Genomic DNA, 21,024 nt, shown 5'->3' with positions numbered 1-21,024 from the left:
CCCCCAGTATGGATACACTTTTTATATTTTAAGCGAGAGGTGCCTGTGGTAAATATATAGGGCTTACAAATAGGTCAAACAGTGTTGACCGGCTAAACCTAAACTCTGGCCGTTTTACGTCTGATCAATATTTGATGAGGTAACTAAGAACTATTTGTTGAAACGCAGACGCAAATAAATTTTCTTCAGTTGGACTATATGTGGCTGAGGAGTTACCAGCCAATAGTTTCCGATGTGCTCGTCTGTCTGCTTCTGATTTCATCTGTGAACACGTAAATCACGTAAGCATCTATATGTTCACAAACAATATTCAAACTCTAGGTACCAACTCGTGCTGATAATACAACGGCATTGATTCCTTGGCTCAAAACCTTCGGGTTTATCATAGCCTCATCTAAGAATACTGCGAGTGGCGTTTACGCAAGGGGGATAAAGAAAACGAAGCATAAAAGTAAAACTCATGAAGCGTTAGACAAAAATAAAGTGCTGAAGTGTAAATGAGACCGGGATTTACGTGGTTCAGCACTAAGGCCTACATCCACGGAGTTGTTGTTTCACTATGTACTTGATGGTTACAAAGATAGTCGAGTGACTTTGTAGTTTACATGGGTCTGTCCATTGTAAAGGACTAACTTACACTTTCAATCTTTTCTCTCTCCTTATCCAGTTTTTCTGATCCCTTTACTCTAGGTGGAGAAGGGGTATTTATAGGGTTAGAGTGTGGGACCCATCTCTGAAGGCCGTTGGAACCTTATTTTCTTGTGTTTTGTGTCCATCACGCAGGGGTCTTCGTTCGTAACTTCATCACGCAGAGTCATCCTTGTTCGCTCCACGGGTTGATCGACACGTATGCTGCTCAGAGTATTTAATGCGGGTAGTTGAGGCGCCTGCTCGTGTCAGGCAAGTGTTCTCTGCCTCTGTCGTGTCTATGTCAGTACATCTTCTCTCTATCGTTGATCTTGGCTTCTTTTGGGGATGAGATAAAGTAACTCTTTGGGAGTTATTTGGTGCTCCGCAGTACAACGTGTTACCGGAACATCCTTTAACTTCTGCCCTTAGATTTGTTCGGGCAACGATCCAACGTCGGCGGGATGGGCATCTTGGTTGTGGGCACATGTCATCATGCTTTGATGACTTTGTCCGCATGCTCTCCACGTATGTTTCTATATACACGTGTTTGATGATGAAATATGTGCACACAATTTGCCCCTTTTCTTCGGGCTTGAGTGTTTAGCGGGAGCATTGAAGAAAATAGTCGTTACATATTCTTCCTCTCTCCTAATAACTTCTCCTAGATACTTGGGCATGTTTCTTTATTCGTGCATTAATTTCTCATTTACTGGGCACGTTTCCCATTCCTCTCTTAACTTCCTCCTCTTTCTTTCGAGTATATTAAGGAAGAGAGAAAAATTAATTTCATTCTCTCCGTCTTCATTCCTTGCTCTTCATTCCTTGTTCTTCAGCCCTTAAATTCTCTGTCAGTCTTCATTTAAATTCTTTGTCAGTCTTCATTCTTCAGTCCTTAAATTCTCTCCGCCTTAGCATTAATCACACTTGCCTCCTCTTTATTTCTGATTTGTTCTTTCTGTTGCTGTTTTTGCTGGTAAGTTTTTTCTTTTCTTTGTTTCCACTGTTTTACGCTATGTTGATTTGTAAATTTTCTGCTACTGTTATCCCTTGTTTGTGATGAAGAACTTCTTTTAATGCTTGCATGCTAGTTTGCCCCTGTTCTTCGTCTTAAATCAAGGAGGCCATTGTTTTTCTTGAGCCTTTCAGGGTAGTGATTTAGGGAGTTTCGAGCATGTATGCTAATTTTAGGGTTTCTGCGTTATCGTGTGTGGATTGATATTTATGTGGATTTTTTGATCTTATGATGTCCTTGTGTTTGTTTTTGACTTGTTTATGATTAATCTTTTCGCAACCATGTCTGACCGTCCGCGGCTTCCTTATCAGACTCCTGGTTCTGGTCTATCGAGAACTCCTCCGTGTAGAGAGTCTCAAGATGATGTTCGTAGAAATCGAGTTTCTTCTGGGGCGAAGGCCTCATCTTCTAGGGAAGAGGTTCCTTCGACAAATCCTTCTGGGTCTCGAAGAGTTTTCGATCGCTCGGTGTCTCGTCCTCGTGATGATGTTAGGAGTACGCAGCCACCGACTCGTGCTGTCGCTTTTGATGTTCCTCCTCTACGTTCTGTAGAGCCCGAGCGTCATCTGCCGCCCCCTCCTATAAGTTCTTTTAAAGGGAAGAATACCAAAGGTGGTGTTCCGAGGGCTGAGTCTTCAAAAAATCCTTCTTTGAAGAGAAAGGCTTTCATTGGTTCATCCGGTCCCGCCGAGGAGGATGAGGCTGCCCTATTGATACGCAGCGTTTCGGTCAGCAAGAAAAAAGTAACGTTCAAGCATATTGATCTCTAAATATTCGAGGAAAAGCATGAGCTTCAAGCCTTCGAGGTTCGTTTCTATGCCCCTGAGGATGATATTACTTATGAGCTTATCTCAAGGTATGAGTTCGATGAATTTCATTTGTTGACTACGGTTGGAGCGTTCAAAGCTGGTCTTATGCTGCCGTTATATAAGTCAGGTGATTCCTTCTACTATGATGTGCTTGCTAGTCGTGAAGGCTCTTCCACCAATACTCACAGCCGTTCTGTATCGCAACTATCGGGGAATTATCTCCGTGCACTGAGGGAGTGCTATCTGCGGAGTAAGGGAGAGACGACAATGACTTGTTACGTTCCCAATCCCGCGGAGAAGGAATGGTATACTCCTGAGAATTTCAATAACTCCTTCGGTGATTACGTCAATAGTAGGAACCGTAAGCCGTGGAGTGTTAGCCTTCGGAATCTTGCTGCTCCTCGGGGCGAAATTCGTCTGTTAAATGAGGTCAGCGATGCCAAGCTGAAGTATGTTCCCGGCACGGAAGGGTCTAGTCAGCGGAAACTTTTTCCGGCACGCGAGAGGATCAAGCGCGACCATGACTACGAGTGGCACGCTACCGTTATCGAAGTTGTTGGTCCTTGGGCGTACGGTTGGATTCCCGGTCCACGCGGTTGGCGTCCTACTGAGAGTAGCAGGCCACGTGAATCTCCTCCTGCTCGTTATGGAGATTTCTGTCCCTGGCGTTTAAACTTCTCAGGTATGAATTTTCCTTATGCCCTTGACGTCGTTGAGGGAGACGAGGAGGAAGGTTCTGGTGCTATACTTCCACCGAGGAGTGCCTCGACTGCCCAGGTATGCGGTTCTAGCTGCGCTTTTCCTTCTTTAGAAATTCAACTGTTCGGGGAAAAATAACTCTTTTTGGGTGTTGGTTCAGGTGTCGAAGAAGAAAAATTAAGTCGAAGCAGTCTTCTACCATTGTGATGGGTGAGGCTGAGGCTCATGAAGAAGTTACCAGTCCGGTGAACGAAGAGTTTGCTGAGGATGAGGAGATTACAGATGGGGAGGAACGTACTGATACTTCCCCTCTCAATGTCGAAGAAGAGGTCCGTGCGGGTCATGATGGTGATGAAGGGAGAAACAACGCCGTGGTAGCTGATGGCGGTGTTAATGGTGATATTTTGTCCCTGCTGGTGATGCCGCGGATACTCTCCCCACCCTTTCTCAAGAGTTTTCTTTTGACCGGATGTATTCCACAGGGGAGTTCTTCGACGATGCCCTCGATTTTCCTGAGGACTTCTCTCTACTTTCCCCCAATGACGATTGGGATGTGCTCGGGGTTGCTGATAACGAAGACGCTGCTGTTCAGGATGGTGGCGCGGAGGAGCATGGTGCGCATGTTGGTGCCGACATTTGTGCTGAAGGGGCCGTATCAGAAAAGGGGAAGTCGGTGATTGATTCGCCTGCCGCGGATCTTCCTCATTCGCCGACATCTGAGGGTGAGGACGCCATAATGGATTGGCTCAAGAAAAAGGATCTGCTATTTGTCCCTCATCCCGCCCCGGTTATTACTGGTGAAAAGGATTCTGATGCGTATACCCCGTCGTATGATGGAAATGTCTTCCAAGGCGCGGGTATCTGAGGCCTGGGGAAGAAATTTGAGTGTTCCCGAAGCTACCCTTGTGTCTGAGCCTCCTTCTTCCGTTGCGGATATGATGGCCATAGCCGACGGGTATCAATATGGCTTTCCTCAGCGTGTCTTGGAGGTAAATTTTCGTACATATTTCTTCGTGACGATCGAATTCTTCGGTAAAATAATGTTTGTCGTCTTGATGTGTAGATGATGAGGAGTGAGCATTGTAACCACGTGTGTATCAGTTCTTCAAAGCGAAATCTCTGAAGCTCGAGGCTAAGCTTCGTCACAGAGAAAAGGAATTATCTGCGGCTGAGGTGGAAATTGAAGAGCTGAAGAAAAACCTCAAAGAGAAAGAAAAGCTGGGTGAAGCGGAGGCTGGTCTTCGTTCAGAGCTTGCAGTCGTTCGCGCCGAGTTAGAACAAACTCGCGGCCAAGTTTCAGCTTTCACAGGTTTGGCTCTTTTTCCTCTTTTTCCCTCGCAATGTGTCATAATTCCTTCATTACTTAGGGTGTTCTGTCTGAGTCTCCCCACGCTATCTTCAGTGGGTGGCATCCCCGAGCTGATATGGCTCCGCAATGAAAGGGCACGGCAGAAATCTCGTATCAAAGAGCTTGTTGAGAAAATTAAAAGCGAAGCCAAAAAGTGGGACGCTCGGGCTGAGGTATGGCGCGCAAGGCATGTTCAGATAGTTGATATGCAGAATCTGTATAACCATGACCGTGCTTTATTCAACGGTACACTGTTGTGGACACGTGAGAATTTGCGGGAATCCCATGAGCGTACTTCCTTGTTGGAGTCTAGGATACAACTTCTGGAAGAGGAATTACAAAAGGCTCGATCCCTCCCTTTTCCAGGAGTTAAGGATAGTGTGTGTGTCTTAGAGAAAGGGACAATGCCCGTGCCGAAGCCGATGCTCTAAGCAAGGCCCTTGCCGCGTCCCGCGCTGAAGTAGCTCGTCAGGCTGAGTCTGAGAGAAATCTTGAAGTGTGTATGTACAGATTGAGCAAGGGGGTATCAGAGATAAACAAAGAGGTCGACCACCTTCGTCACATGGATTCGATGAAGCAGGTAGAATTAGATGCCAGTCAATTTACTCTCACCAACCTTCAACTAGATTATAAGAAATTATCCGCGGAATATGACCATCTTGATGAAGCGCGAGATGCGGTTGTTAATGAGTATGAAGAGGCTTCGGCTTGTGTCGAAGGTATAACTCTATTTCATCGAGTGTGATTGTGTCTTTACTGTGCTAACTCCCTTGTGTTGTCTTTTTCAGAGCTCGAGGGACAACTCCGCGTTGCAAATGAAAAGCTTAAAAAGGCTCAATCTTCCTTAACGCAGCAGGAAGAACAGACTAATCATTTTAAGAGTTTGGCGGCGTCCCGCGAAGAGGCCGTTGGTGCAGCTTCTAAAGAAGTGAATCGTCTGTCTTCATTGTTATCCCAAGCCCAACCGGACGATAGTTATTAAGCACAAGGCTCGGTGTCAATTGGCTGAGGAGACAAACAAGATGCTGGAGAAGATTGAGCTTGGCCTTAAGACCGAGCATGGCCTTGTGAAAAGCCACGTCGTCCAGTGCCTGCTTCCCTGCCTGGCTCTTCGGGACCCTCGTCTGGTGGGAGCGTCCCTTCAACTCTTCGGAACAATCCTGCTGATGTGGTGGCCTCTTCTAAGTAGAGACCGCAGCATCGTTATCCTTCCGTTGAGATTCCTTGTAAATTTTTGGTGAAAAGAGAATATTTTTGGTGTGTATTCCTTGTAAATTTTGGATGTGTATATTTACAATCCATGGCCTTGTCGCTTTTTGTAACCAACCTTTATGAAATGGATCATTTTTTTGATATACCTGCAATATCAGTTTGTTGTTTTATTTTAGTCATTGTGATGAAAGACTCTAAAAATAAAAGGATTTGAAGTGTTTGGGTGCGATCCCGAAGGGAGGTACCTTCGTGATCGGCTTGAGACCTGTCACCCCGCGGCGAACCCTTGGCCAGAGGATTCCCAGACGGTGGGGGCCGAGGCAACGTTCTAGGATATGGGGTTAAAAAATTTACATACACCCATTCCGTCGACCCGTTGCCTTAAGATTGGTTGGGTATCTCTTTCTGCTGGGTGCCTTCCCCCTGGTCTTACACTTATGGACACTGACGGGGGAGCCCTGAGAGATTGTAGATTAACTACTTTCCCCAATATTGTCGATAGGTTTAGTTGATATATAGAAAGCTTGTTTGATTGATAGGTTGAGGCCTGCAATTCCTCGTCCAGAGATAGAAACATGTAGAGTGGTCACGCTCCCTTCTTCTTCTGGTACCCTTCACGCAGTTGCAAGGCTGCGTTGCCCCTATGGGAAGTATGGTTTGAGCCACTTAGCATTCCAAGGATGTCGGAGGACTTCGCCTTTCAGATTACGAAGGTAGTAGGAACCGCTTCCCGCAATATCGTGTATTATAAAAGGTCCTCCCCACGTAGGTGCTAACTTTCCCCATCTCTTCTCTCGTTGATACTGTGGGATTGTTCTCAACACATACTGCCCCTCTACAAAATTCCGAAGCTTTACCTTTTTGTTGTACTCCCTTGCAAGTCTTCGTTGGTAATTTTCCATCTTCTGCAATGCTGCTTCCCTTCTTTCTTCTAGGTCGTCCAATCTCTCTAACATCATGTCTGTTGTGAGATTTTTCTCCCACGCTTCGGTCTTTGTGGTTGGCATGAGTATCTCTGTAGGGATGACTGCTTCAGCTCCATAAGTGAGAAGAAACGGGGATTCCCCAGTGGCAGATCTTCGCGTTGTCCTGTATGCCCATAACACATTGTGTAACTGTTCACACCACCGCCCCTTATGTTCGTCTAATTGTTTTTTGAGGATAAGGGCGAGGGTCTTGTTGGTGGCTTCCGCTTGTCCGTTGCTTTGAGGGTATATAGGGGTGGATTTGTTCTTCCTTATTTTGAAAGCATCGAAGAGCATGTCTATGTTTTTCCCTTGTAATTGCTTACCATTATCGGATACGATTTCTGCTGGTATGCCGAACCTGCAGATGATGTTCTGGAATATGAAAGTAAACACATCCACGTCTCTGATCCTAGCTAAGGCTTTAGCTTCCACCCATTTACTGAAGTAGTCCGTGGCTACTATCAAAAATCGTCTTTTCCCTGATCCTTCGATGAAAGGCCCGACGATATCTATGCCCCATTTTGCGAATGGCCACGGGCTATCTACAGAATTTAACATTGTTGCTGGCGCGTGTATCTTTTTGGCGAAACGCTGACATTCTTCGCATCGTCGGGACATTCTTGCGGCATCCTGTATCATCGTGGGCCAGTAATATCCTTGCGTTTTGGCTTTGTCGGCTAGTGATCTCATACCGCTATGATTCCCTGCGTCCCCATAATGGATGTCATTTAGAATTCGGTGCCCCTCTTTTCGAGATAAGCAACGTAGTAACGGTCCGAGGAAGGATTTCTTGTACAGGACCCCATCCCGAAGATCATATCTTCCTGCTTTGGAGAGTATTTTCCTAGCCTGTTTATGGTCCGCGGGTAAACTTCCCTTTTCGAGAAACGCATGGATCACCGTTCTCCAATCATCTTCGTTGCTGAAGTCTTCGTCTTGATTTGCTCTTGACAGGATATCTTCTTCGTCGAAATCGTTATGGATGTCCTCTCCTACCTGGTCTTCGGTATTTTCTTCCACTGTATCTTGATTGGTAGCGAAGGAGAATTGAGGTGTAATCGAAGGCTCGTATACCCTTGTTATTTTAATAGCTTCGATGCTTTCGTCCTTCAGCATGGATGATATATATGCCAGGGCATCTGCGTGCCTGAGATCCCTTCTGCATAAGTGCCGGAACTTGATGTTCGGAATTTGTGACGCCAATGTTTGGACCAAGGCCATGTAAGCTGAGAGGGTGTCATCGTACACGTTGTACTCGAGCCCTATTTGCCGTATGACAAGCTGTGAATCACTTGTTAGTCTTACGTCGGCTACTCCCATCTCTATTATTATTCGGAGGGCATGTACGACTGCCTCGTATTCGACGATGTTGTTGGTATGCTCTTTGAATTCTAACCTGAGTGCCTGTACAATCCTTTCTCCGGTTGGGGTGGTGATGACAATGCCTATTCCTGCTCCTTCCTTATTTTTGGAACCGTCGACGAAGACTTCCCATTGTCTTTGACTCGAGGGTTCGAGGATATCCATTGGATCCTTGCTTTCTTCCTCGGCTTCTGGTATTCCCTTAATCTCATCGTCGTTGTCCAGGGGAAGGTCTGCTAAGAAATCCGCCAAAACTTGGGATTTTCGAGAATGTTGAATTTCATGAATGATGTTGAATTGGTCCAGGTGGGTGTTCCACTTGGCTATTCTGCCCACTTTTCCCGCGCTTTTGAGGACTGCTTCCAGTGGTGCTTTGCATGGGACCCGGACGAAGTGAGTTAGGAAGTAGGTTCTCAGCTTTTGAGTAGCCCATACCAATGCTAGGATAAGCTGTTCGATCTTTGTGTAGTTCCTTTCCGCAGAATTGAGGGTCTTACTGACGTAATAGATAGGTTGTTCTATCTTCGTATTGGTTTTGACCAACACTGCGCTGACTGCGTCTTCGGTTGCTGCTATGTATAATGCCAAAACCTCATCAGGATCCGGCTTCTGCAGGATCGGAATCGAAGCTAGGTGTTCTTTGATTTTTTGGAAGGCTTCTTCGCATTCTGCGGTCCATTCAAACTTGCTCCCTTTTTTGAGAATATTGAAGAAATGTCTGCATTTGTCCGAAGATCGGGCAATAAATCTGCCCAAGGCTGCTATGGACCCATTGAGCTTCTGAACTTCTTTTAAATTCTTTGGGGATGGCATTTCTACTATGGCCTGAATCTTCACTGGGTCTACCTCGATGCCCCTTTTTGTTACCAAATACCCGAGGAATTTCCCTGAGGTGACACCGAAAGTACATTTCTCTGGATTTACTTTCATGCGGTGTTTCCTCATTGCTTCGAAGATGTCTCTCAGATCCTTGTGGTGATCTTTGCGCAGCTTGCTTTTGACGAGCATATCGTCAACGTAGACTTCTAAGGTGCTTCCAATCCATGGCCTGAAAATAGCATCGACCATTCTTTGGTATGTTGCCCCTGCGTTTCGAAGTCCGAAAGGCATTCTAGTGTAGCAATAAAGACCATGTGGTGTGTAGAACGCTGTGTGTGGCTGATCCTCTTCTGCCAGGGCCACTTGGTTGTAGCCAGAATGTCCATCCATGAATGACAGTTCTTCATATCCTTCTACTGCTTCTACCAGCTGGTCTATGCTTGGCAATGGATAGCTATCCTTTGGACATGCTTTGTTGAGGTTAGTGAAATCGATGCATATCCTAACCCCCCCATTTTTCTTAGGAACGACGACCATATTGGAGATCCACGTAGGGTACTTGACCTCCTTGATGAAACCTGCGTCTAGTAGTTTTCGAAGTTCTTTTTCCACTGCCTTATGATATTCCGGCGCGACTTTTCTTATTTTCTGTCTGAAAGGTGGCGTGCCTGGTTTGATGCGCAGCTCATGTTGGATTATTTTTGGGTCAATCCCAGGCATATCTCCTAATTTCCAGGCGAATACATCTGCGTATTCTTTAAGTAACTTGGTCAGGGAATCTTCTCTCTTTTCGTCCATTATGGTCCCTACTTTGATCATCTTCGGGTTTTCCTCCGTTCCTATGTTGATTTCTTTTACGGGCTCTACTGGCGTGAAAACCGGCTTCGGATCCCCGAGGACTGGGGCGTTCTTTAATTGCTACTTGGTATGTTTCTGTCCAGCGTTGGCTGCTGAAGTACTTGTCTCTGTGTTCCGGACATTATCATCTTTGGTCAAATCCCTTCCTGTAGTTTCCTTGAGGAACTGGTCTATGGCCTTCTCTTTCGCAGCTTCTTTATTTTTAAGTCTTCGGGTTTTGTTTGCTTTTCTTGTTCGTTGTTGATGCGATCCTGAGTGGCTTGGCACTCTCTTGCAGAGACCCGATCTCCCTTGATTTCCATTACTCCCTCAGGTGTAGGGAATCTGAGATATTGGTAGTACGTTGCCGCCACCCCCTTGAGTTTATGTAACCATTTTCGTCCAATGATGGCATTGTAGGGGGACGGGGCGTCTACTACGCTGAACCGTGTTTCTACTTTCATGGGTCCAGCGTCAACCTGCAACACGATGTCTCCCAAGGGCTTCGTGGGTGCTCCATTAAATCCGTAGATGGTGTAATAAGAGGTCATTAGCTGTTATTCATGGAGCTTCATTCGTTTGAATGCATCGTAGAATAGAACGTTCACTGAGCTCCCCCCGTCTATGAGGATCTTTTTAAGGTTACATCCAGCCACGGGTAGTGTGAGGACCAAGGGGTCGTTATGGTCTTCCATATCTTCGTCGATATCTTCAGCATCGAAGATAATAGGTGAGTCCATCCACTCTTCATGTTCGTCCACCTCTATCCCATCGATCTTACACAATTCGCATCGCTCCTCGAAATGCTTCCGTAACCTCTTTCCTATATGTGCTGTAAGTGAGGGCCCTGCGGTTTCAGAACATGAGATGGTGTTGATTGTGCGGTTCCCTTCTGGAAGTTGGACTGTCTTGGTTCGTTTAGATCTATCCTCTGCGACATCCTTTCGTATGTAATGTTTGAGCTCGCCCGCATCAATTAATTTCTGGATCATTATTTTGAGGTTTTTACACTTTTCGGCCTGGTGACCGTTGAAACAGTGGTATTCACAGTAATCTTTGGATTTCTCGGTTCTTGGGGGTTGTTTTCCCTTTGACCATGGCCATTCCAGATTTTCCCTTCCTTTGACCTCTCGCAGGATCCGAGCATAGCTAGCATTGAGCTTTGTGTAAACTTGATCTTCGAACTTCCGATCGTCTTTTCGCCTTTCGTCCCTTCGTTCTTTCCTATCTTCGTGGGGTCGTTCCACCGAGCAATTCCTTTTGGTTCCAGTGGTTTATTCTGCGGAATTCGTACGGTGAGTTCTCTGTGGGTACGCCCTCGGGTTTTCACGCTGGATTTCTTCGAGACGAGCGTGTTTTTCAATAATTATTCGAAGATCCCCCTCTGTCTTGGGCACGCTTCCATGAATCTCAACAAAGAGTGGACTCATTCGGTCTAATCCCCACTTGTAGCAATTGATACTTACCACCGGGTCCACACTTCCTATGGCTTGGCAGACCTTGTGCCATCTGTTGGTGTATTCCCTCGTGGTTTCCTTATATCCGATTGCCAGTGAAAAAAGCTTATCCATTCCAGTATTAACAGCCTTGTTGTTCATGTAAGTTCTTAAGAACTTTTCTGCGAGTTGGTCGTAGGAGTGGATGGAGTTTGGCGGCAGAGTATCAAACCAAGACAATGCCGATCCCTTCAGACTCGATGGGAAGTATCTACAGAGTACTGCGTCGTTCTGGCTCCACCTAGCCAGTACACGGTTATAATACCGAATGTGTGCAGCGGGATCGCTGGATCCGTCATAGCATTCGAATGTCGGGACAGGGCATTTGAGTGGAATAGGTGTGTTGGCCAGGCGATGAGTTAAGGGTGTGGAGTTAGCCTCTCTCATGACTTCTTCCAACCTTCCTCCGCCTTGTCTACTTTTTAATTGCCTGATCTCTGCCATCATTTCATCACGCAGCTTTTCCATCGCGCGGTGGTGCCCTACATTCCTCTGCTCATGATAGCTTGACTCTCCATCGTTATAATCTGGGTCGGATGCGCTACTTCCTCTGGCCGCGTTTCCATTGGCCGCTACGATGACTCTTCGGTCTCGGTTTGGTTCGGGTGCCTTTGAATTTGCTTCATCGAGTTGTTGGCTCGTCTTTGTGCTTAAGGCAATCCGGTCTTTTAAATCCTGGTTTTCTCTGACTTTTGGCTTTTCTTCAATTCTTCAAGTTCGACCATCAATCGGTCTGATTAGTTCGACCCTTGATTGGGAGTCCCAGCTCGTGCTATTACGGCCACCGTGCCGCCTTCTTCTATGGTTTGTACTAAAGGCGGGGGAGGTTCAGCTTGGATTGTTGGCATTCCCAGATCGGGCGGAGTGCCCATCTGCGGTGTTAGAGCCACCTGCACAGTTTGATTCAACTCATTGGTTGATGGCATTCCGAAGGTTGGCGGGTGCGCGGGTTGGTACGTTCTGGATTCATCCACCATTTCTTTTGGTTGGTGAAATTTATTCGTAGCAAGAGTTTTCACGGCTTCCTAGTCTTCGGGACCGCCGCTGTCGTATTATATTTTGTCGCCGCTGCTCTGAGGGCCGCGGCTGCAACGGAATTAGCATTCATAGGCGAAGTGATTTCCGCAGTGTCCTGTCTCTGACTGGTCATTTTGGCTTTGTCTCCTTTCTTCTTGCTCCGGGTGATGACCGGGGTTGTCCTCGGTGCTTCCTTTGACGTGGCTCTGGATTTTCCTACTTCTTGCATCTTTCTGCACAAGGGAATTTCAAACAGCGGGAAACAGAAATGTCCGTGCGGATTGGGTTAGTTTGCGAAAATTCCTAATTCCACGACAGGGAGAAACTGCCCGAGGGCCACAGAGAACTCTTAGGGTAGCCCATTTGATTCAAACATGAGTTAAAAGTATATGGATTAAATTCTTATTAAAAGTGCGGATTCATTGAAAGTATGAGGAAACGCGAGAAAACCCCTTTTAAAACTGCACGTAAATCCTTTGAAAACTTACGAAAGTCCAACGGAAAGATAGGTCCGTACGAGATCTAGAAAAATGTAGATCCGTGGATCTAAGTAATAAATCTTTTAACCAGTAAACGACGATACTGTCGGTAGTACCGAAGACAACGGGTGCGTTTTTGAACATGGCAAAGTTAATAAAAGATAAATACTGTTAAAGATAATGAAGCAGAGCAATCTTACGCTAATTTAATTATGAAATCACAGGATAAGATAAATCTTTTACCGGGACGAAGTCCCTGTTTCTAGCGCCAAATTATGAACACGTAAATCACGTAAGCATTTATATGTTCACAAACAATATTCAAACTCTAGGTACCAACTCGTGCTGATAATACAATGGCATTGATTCCTTGGCTCAAAACCTTCGGGTTTATCATAGCCTCATCTAAGAATACTGCGAGTGGCGTTTACGCAAGGGGAGATAAAGAAAACGAAGCATAAAAGTAAAACTCATGAAGCGTTAGACAAAAATAAAGTGCTGAAGTGTAAATGAGACCGGGATTTACGTGGTTCAGCACTAAGGCCTACATCCACGGAGTTGTTGTTTCACTATGTACTTGATGGTTACAAAGATAGTCGAGTGACTTTGTAGTTTACATGGGTCTGTCCATTGTAAAGGACTAACTTACACTTACAATCTTTTCTCTCTCCTTCCCCAGTTTTTCCGATCCCTTTACTCTAGGTGGAGAGGGGGTATTTATAGGGTTAGAGTGTGGGACCCATCTCTGAAGGCCGTTGGAACCTTATCTTCTTGTGTTTTGTGTCCATCACGCAGGGGTCTTCGTTCGTAACTTCATCACGCAGAGTCATCCTCGTTCGCTCCACGGGTTGATCGACACGTATGCTGCTCAGAGTGTTTAATGCGGGTAGTTGAGGCGCCTGCTCGTGTCAGGCAAGTGTTCTCTGCCTCTGTCGTGTCTATGTCAGTACATCTTCTCTCCATCGTTGATCTTGGCTTCTTTTGGGGATGAGATAAAGTAACTCTTTGGGAGTTATTTGGTGCTCCGCAGTACAACGTATTACCGGAACATCCTTTAACTTCTGCCCTTAGATTTGTTCGGGCAACGATCCAACGTCGGCGGGATGGGCATCTTGGTTGTGGGCACATGTCATCATGCTTTGATGACTTTGTCCGCATGCTCTCCACGTATGTTCCTATATACACGTGTTTGATGATGAAATATGTGCACACATCATCTAAGTATTTTTTTTTATCTACATTTTTTTAAACCAGTAACACCTGCACAGATATTTTGGTTTTCTTATCCATTTTTCACTTTTTTTTTTGTCAGATCTCCCACCAGAAAACAAGACTTTCATAGTCAGATATAGAAGATATTTTCTATAGCAACTTACAAAAAGAATTTGGTTGGTTATCAATTATGTAATCTATTTACACAATGAGTCAAACATGAAACTTCTACGTCTCTTTTCAGAAATAAATCAGAATCTTCTCACAAAATCAAACTCCTGCCCATTTATAACTAAAGCCAACCATAGCAGTAAGCTCCATTGCATTGTTTCTTTATTCAATGGCTGCATTATCATCATTTCCACATTCTAAAATTTATACCAGAAACATTTTAGTTCCATCCTTGAGATCCAATTCAAGAACCCATGTTTCATTTTCTTGTGTGTGTGGTGAACCAATCGGTTTTTCAGATCCAAAAGAGAAAAAGGGTGAGAAAGCAAAGGAAAATAAACAACTGATACCTAGAATTTATGCTGATTTTGAGAAGATTGGGAGGGAACTGAAAGAAACAATGAGTCCTAAAGAGAAGGGTGATTGGAAAGATGTTTTACTGATGTCTTTATCATTTGCTGTTTATGTTTACATTTCTCAAAAACTTGTCTGTGCTTACTGTCTTTGGAGTTCAATGCTAAAACATCCCTGGTAAACTAAGATCACAGTTTCTGTTTGAAGAATATCGGCTCATCTTGTATTCACTGTGTTGCTTTTCACTTTGGTAAACAATCTGTAATAACAATAAATTTAAGGTGTATATAGATATTCTATAAGTACTAAGTTATTATTCTGATGCTCTAGATTTGCTGCTCGATCTTGAACAATAACTCAGATTAAGCGTTTCTGTTTTACTGAAAATGGGAATCAAAAATCAGTTCATAGCTTCAGAGTTCAGGCTTTTACTTACTAATGTAATGCTTGAGAACATCAAACACTCGATCCAAACAGTTTCTGCAGTCATCTTGAATTTCCCTCTGTGTTTATAAAACACTCTTAATCTTTGATCTCCAAATGAATGATGAACATCGGTTAATCAAAGTGAGGACTGTTACATTCATCAAATCTGGGATCATAAAATCATTGTGATGAGAGCTCTACATAGATTTTGGTTAATCAAGTGCAAACAAAATTCAGTCAAAGCTAAAGGTGTTGGGTACTCGAACACATCATTGTATTAACTGGATTTAAATTATTTGGAACCAACATGTGTACACTTACAAATGTACAACAGTGAGAGATGAGAAGAATACTGAGCTTATGTTTTTAAGCCTCGGGAGAGAATGAAGTGATACATACATTTACTCCCTGTTATTATACAGTTTTCTTATCCTCATTTTCGATGTCGGGATCAATGATTGTGAAGCTCCTGCAATACAATGGCTGTTCTTGTTGTTGCCATCTCCTTTTAAGTTTAGGTCCAGCTGCAAATTCTGATATATTTTCAATCATTTGTTCAGATGAAATCTCTTTCTTTTCAGGGCTCGGCCCGAAGATACCCTTGTAGAAATCTTTTTGCTTCTGTTTAAAAGCTTCCTCTTGCTCAACAAGCAAATGTAATTCCTTGGCTATTGCTTTCTCTTCAGGTGCATATTTACGAGCCTTGAGGAAGTCATCCCTGGCAGCATCTGTTTGCCCGAGTTCCGCCCTAGCTTTTCCTCGCCTAAACAATGCTTTTACATTCGTTTCATCCTCAGTCAACACCTGAATCCCAAAAATGAAACCTACTTAGACTTTTAGAGCCCTCGGAAGGAGTAGTCGTGTGAATACAACTGTCACGAAAATGAATAGTAGACAAAACAAAAACAAGGAATGTAAGATTGTGCATGGATAATTTCGCAGGAGAATTAGATTATATGAGGTCATGCCAAAGGATCAAAGTTCTATGAGGTTCATCTGATCAGGATGTATATCAAATTTAAGTCCATGGCCATCTCGAAGCATCTTCATCTGTGGTGTAAACAGGATATCCTATGATGGTTGCAGCATAATACATTTAAGAAAAAGGGACTGAAGTAATTCTAATCTTTCGTAAGGTGCCACTATAGTGACAAACTAAAATGGATACACAAACTTTAAAACAACTTAAATGCCATGAAAGAATTGAACTCACAGTGCTGCAATGTATCACCACCTCTTCGTAGCGCTTGAGTTTTATTAAACACATTGCCATATTGAGGTGGCATGGGGTCTTCACATCCACAGCCATGGCTCGTTGCTTCCCCGATAACGATAACATAAAATTACTCCCCATGTATGAAATCGCCTGACAAGATGAATTAACATCAGAAAAAGTTCCTATACAAACTTGGAACAAATATAAACTGAATGACAGTAAATGACAGGGAGAAGATCATATTAACTAACCATTTTGTACTGTTCCATAGCCTCCTCCAGTTTCTCGTTCTTGAAAAAAACATTTCCTACCATCTTTCTCTGATCTGCAGCTGTGATCCTTTCCTCCACACTCATGTCATTAAGAGGTTTTACCTGAAATAAGGTACAAAAAACATGTGCAATCACTAACTACAGACCTCAATATTTTTACCCGGAAGCCATGTTACTATTGTTATCCCAATCTAGATTCAAGCAAACCAAAATTCAGAAACTCATTGTACATCCATGGCTAGTAAATCTTACATTTTTTGGTCTTTGAAGGGCGTCCGCATTAGAATTGGTATGAGAAAGATTTTCTGCACGCACAAATGCAGCATGTCAGCAATGGTTTCACAATCACCATCTGAATCTGTAACATGAATGAAACATCACCAATTTTTACGCTAATTCTTAAAATCAGATATACAAATTCCATAATACAGTTTTCACCATCACAATATACATTCAGTAGCTTCGAGTGCCATATGTAGGATTGAAAATGCATTAAGACAGTATTTCCAGCCAACGATAACCTTATGATTACGAGTTTAACGCACAAAGCCTTACTTGATACGAGTTATTAGGTGCAAGTACAAGATTTTTGGATTTAAGTTAATTTGGACAGTCTTTATGAGTGACCTGCAAATATGCATTTTCTCACTACAGCAACATTTTATACTAGTTTCACTTCTAAATTCAACACTTACAATCCATCTCAGGCGAATTATTGATGAGTAAATGAAAAACCTATTGGGAGAGATTTAGAACAATTGCATAAAACAAATTTGTTTAAAATACCCTCACTGACGAGATAAATTAAGGGTTTTAATGATGTATTACCAGCCGGAACACCCTTCATCACCGAATTAAAAAAAAAATCTCCTTTCCTGTCTGCAAAGATGGTCAAAATTCAATCACATTAAAATCACAACTCAGAAAAACAATTGATCAGAAGATAATGAATAATTACTTTGTCTAATTGTGATTGAAAAAGATAAGAACAAATGAAAAAGAAATTTCAAAGACCATTCGCTCTTTGTGAAATTTACCAGAAGACTTTAGAGTTTTGGAACGTTAAGAAGCAGGAAACCTGGAAGACAGGAGGAGGAGGAGGAGGAGGAGGGAGATCGAGATGATGATGGGAGGAGGAGAAGGGAAGGGGAGTCCTGTAGTCTTCCTGGTTTCTCCTTCAAAGGAAAATTCTGAAACCTGTATTATTTTTCTATACGTGGGTCCTTGAGGACCTGACCAAGACTTGGTTAAGTGGGGGCTAAATAACCATTTGCCAGGGACTCCATCCCCATGGACCATGTGTAAACTGAAGCATTGGCCTGAAGTGAATTAATGACCGGTTGTGTCAGGACTGATTTAGTGTGAAGTATGTAACAATTAGAGATCTGAATGTCCAAGCGGTTTCATGGGGTATGAAACCTGAGGCCAATACTAAAGTTTTACATGGATATGTTGTTGAAGGCCATTTCAAAATGAGGGATTCATTAAGTTATCCCCACAAGTACAATTTAACGGATGAATCATGAATTTTAGTACTGCATTGTTGGCCCCTGTTGAAAAGGAGATGGCAGCACTACTATGGCAATAATCAGAGAAGTTTAGAGATACGTCAATTATTGTTCAATCCTTAATGGATATGATTTATCAATATAAGTTTAGAGCTACGGAAATTGACGTAACATGAACCAAAACGAGACGTCTGACAAAAATAAAGCAAGAATGCAGCCAAAATTAGTCTTCTTCTTCTTCTGATTTTATTTTTATTTCCTTTCAATCCCCTTTTTGTTACATCTCCCTCTGTCGCCCGTGTTTACTGTTCTCAAAAGAGAAAATTTGAGAGTCAACAACTATCACCTCCTGACCAAAGATGAAATGGTTTCTATACCTTCCAAATAAACTGAATTTGCTTGGCACTAGAAGTTAGAAGTGAGTACCGCAAAAGATATAATATATATCATGTTTTCAAGTTGAGATTCTTAGCCACGATGAGAGAGCGCATCTGCGATAGAATTCCTTGCTTTTTCACACAATATGTCAGGGTTGTTTCCTTCTATAGGCTTGTGAATAACAACTTTCACCACTCCAGAATGCAGCGAGGCCTCTTTTCCTACTGGCATAAGGCTGCCTGTTCCAATTAGAGTTATAGGTACAACATGAACTCCTGTTTTTGCTGCAACACTAAATGCACCTTTCTACACGTGAAAAAAAACAAACAGAAATCAGACTTAAGATATCCCCGGCAAGAGAAAAAGAAAAACCACAAAAAGTTTAGATGACCAGTATGAGTTCTAAAGTCGTGCACTCCTCATACATGTTATGAATTGGAAATCAAGTCCTTGTTTGAAAATTTGGTGTTAGTTTTTATGACCGACAGACATAGAGAATTGCAAGACAGATTCCTGTACAGGTCTCACCTTAAAAGTACCAAGTGCCCCATCTTTACTCCGAGTACCCTCTGGAAAGAAAAAGACGGATGCGCCTTTTTTTACTAGATCAATACAGCGCTTTAGACAATCCTACATCAGAACGCTAAGATAAATTTCAATCACATACATACATTCCGTGAAGAATAAAATGAAATACAACAGAAAAGAGGAGAGAAATACCAGTTGACTTCTGCTGTCCATACGCTTCAAGGGAATTGTGCCTAGAAGGTACATGGCCCATCCAATGATTGGAAATAAAAATATCGAGGTCTTGCTTATAAACTTGAAGGTTCTCCCGAGAATCAGAAGAGGATAAATATCCAAGAAGCTTTGGTGGTTGGACACATAAACAGCAGGGGTATTAGGTGCAGGCAGATTCTCTAAACCCTCAAATTCAACACTCAGAAACGGATATCCTGTTATACTTGCCCAAATCTTGGCAATAAGGTGATGCCAAGTTCTTCGGTGTCGATCAAAAAGCATAACTAAAGGATGTCCCACAGCCATCAACACAAAGAGAACAACAGCACTCAAGGAAGCTACAACATAAAAACAAAGTCCTCTGATTTTGGATCCCAATTGGAACTCTGACAATCAGAAGAAAGGAAGTCTTTCAGTTCGTAATTGGATGAACAAAATAAAAATCAGAAACAAAATCACAGCAGAATCAAGGTTGAGGTCAAACCAGCTGTCGGATAGGCGGCACTGTGAGACCCAGCTCCAGCAAGTTCGGATCTGACAACAATATTTCTCAGGAGTTGACATCGTTTTTGCAAATTCATCCCATTATTTAGTCCAACGAAATCAGCTCTGCGGTCCAATTGGAGCCTTGCAATGACTAAACTTTTCTTTGGAAGTCCACAAGTGTTCATACGAGCAACTGGTAAAATTAAGAGAGAACAGAAAAACAAGTTTACTTTTTACAGTGAACAGAGGGAAAGGAACGGACATTTATATATGAGAAGTATAGTTAGAGGAAACAAGAAGATAACAAAGAAAAAACTACGGTAAAAGAAATGCTTACTTGGCTTAGGTGGAGAACACATGAACTTGAATGAAACATGATGGAGAGATGAAAGAACTTCCATTCTGTTACTGCGAAGTAGATTCCGATTTACAAATTCATGGGTAAGAAAGAGGAAAATCCAGCGCAGACATATGATTGAGAAGTAACTTCTTCCTTCGTACAGCTTCAAGTTACATTACCTAATAGTCATCGCTAGTCACAAATCTGTTTGCACAAAGATGAAAATGCTAAGGGTGTAAGAATAGAGATGTTATTCAAGTAATTAGCTTATCAAGGCTAATATTGTTAACTGCAAACAGGTAATTCACTAATCCCTATATGAAAAAACAAACAATTCTAATACCCATTGAAAATCAATTGAACTGATGTACAACCACTTCAATACCAAAGTTACACAGATAATGTTCAAATAGATGCTAAGGTTACTATGACTGCCAGAATACCACTAATAGGTTAGGTCGCACGAAACTTTCTACTTAAATTTCTACAGAAAGTTCTCTTTGACAGTCAGTTTACTCTTCAAGTAAAATCATTAAGTTGGTGTCAGTACTGAAACCAACTGAGCATCTAACAATATTACCATTAACTATTAACAAACAAAATCACCATTACATAATAAATTCAAAAAAACAAAAACAAAAAACAAAAAACGACAATACCTAAACTACAGACGGTATCCAGTAACAGTCATTCAAGGAATTGAAATCTAATTGCAAAGGTAATTCTACAATAAGCAATGAATGAGACGAATTACTTACAGTAGAATAACGAGAAACAGTTCCGAAGTCTTTGAAATAAAAATAGAAATCCGAATATATCTCTATCGAATTAATAGAACTCGGCTTCTATTGAGATATATGAGAGTAGTAATTTAGGGCAGAGATTTCTAGGGATTTCTCCAATTCCGATGCTTCTGCAATATTCGAGTAGACAAAAACAGAGAGATGGATGGGAATGGGGTTTTACTGTTTACTGGGCACAAGGTAAAACTATTTGGAATTTGGATCCCAGCCAAGCCAACCTTGACCGTTGGATGTTAATAGTCAACTCGCTTTGGTTAACAAAATCTAATGGATGTAAGATGGATGATTTTAATTTTACAAATTTGGCCCTGATATTTTATTTTTATTCCATTTGTGCCCACCTTTCTTTTTTCCAGGCCCGGACCCTGGTCCCTGGACAAGGAACTAAACATTAAAAAGGTTGAAGGGAAGACCACAAAAAGGAAAAGA

General features: G+C 42.7%; 2 protein-coding genes across 3 annotated transcripts; both read right to left on the bottom strand.

Moving 5' to 3' along the window:
• Positions 1–15,103: 15,103 nt before the first annotated feature.
• On the bottom strand, positions 15,104–17,545 carry LOC113309055 (peptidyl-prolyl cis-trans isomerase FKBP42-like). Its single transcript, XM_026557484.1, has 6 exons — positions 17,377–17,545; positions 17,168–17,218; positions 16,592–16,644; positions 16,319–16,441; positions 16,065–16,217; positions 15,104–15,655 (listed from the first exon to the last, which is right to left on the bottom strand). Exons 2-6 carry the CDS (start codon positions 17,184–17,186, stop codon positions 15,266–15,268), a joined length of 738 nt encoding a protein of 245 aa, XP_026413269.1. The 5' UTR covers positions 17,187–17,218; positions 17,377–17,545; the 3' UTR covers positions 15,104–15,265.
• Positions 17,546–17,958: 413 nt separating this feature from the next.
• Positions 17,959–20,745, bottom strand: LOC113309054 (1-acyl-sn-glycerol-3-phosphate acyltransferase 1, chloroplastic-like). 2 transcript variants are annotated; one of them, XM_026557483.1, is made up of 7 exons: positions 20,551–20,745; positions 19,790–19,996; positions 19,451–19,645; positions 18,946–19,352; positions 18,754–18,855; positions 18,274–18,531; positions 17,959–18,152 (listed from the first exon to the last, which is right to left on the bottom strand). In XM_026557483.1, exons 2-6 carry the CDS (start codon positions 19,851–19,853, stop codon positions 18,316–18,318), a joined length of 984 nt encoding a protein of 327 aa, XP_026413268.1. In that variant the 5' UTR covers positions 19,854–19,996; positions 20,551–20,745; the 3' UTR covers positions 17,959–18,152; positions 18,274–18,315. The 2 variants fall into 2 exon arrangements, with proteins under 2 accessions (XP_026413268.1, XP_026413267.1); XM_026557482.1 differs by having other exon boundaries at positions 17,959–18,531.
• Positions 20,746–21,024: the final 279 nt, after the last annotated feature.

Source organism: Papaver somniferum, chromosome 9, assembly GCF_003573695.1.
Source record: "Papaver somniferum cultivar HN1 chromosome 9, ASM357369v1, whole genome shotgun sequence".
In the NCBI taxonomy this organism is placed as follows: Eukaryota; Viridiplantae; Streptophyta; class Magnoliopsida; order Ranunculales; family Papaveraceae; genus Papaver; species Papaver somniferum.
The sequence above is the reverse complement of the archived record's forward strand: the minus strand, read 5'-3'. Positions and strand labels throughout refer to the sequence as shown.

What these genes read in the sequence shown, in the direction of transcription:
- LOC113309055 (XM_026557484.1), bottom strand. An exon ending in CCCTTCAAAGACCAAAAAAT is followed by an intron (nt 16,442 to 16,591) that starts GTAAGATTTACT and finishes ACCTTATTTCAG; the next exon opens with GTAAAACCTCTTAATGACAT. An exon ending in CTATGGAACAGTACAAAATG is followed by an intron (nt 16,218 to 16,318) that starts GTTAGTTAATAT and finishes TCATCTTGTCAG; the next exon opens with GCGATTTCATACATGGGGAG.
- LOC113309054 (XM_026557482.1), bottom strand. Translation starts at nt 19,853, where the DNA reads ATGGAAGTTCTTTCATCTCTCCATCATGTTTCATTCAAGTTCATGTGT. An exon ending in TGCCGCCTATCCGACAGCTG is followed by an intron (nt 19,353 to 19,450) that starts GTTTGACCTCAA and finishes TCTGATTGTCAG; the next exon opens with AGTTCCAATTGGGATCCAAA. An exon ending in TGGACAGCAGAAGTCAACTG is followed by an intron (nt 18,856 to 18,945) that starts GTATTTCTCTCC and finishes GTTCTGATGTAG; the next exon opens with GATTGTCTAAAGCGCTGTAT.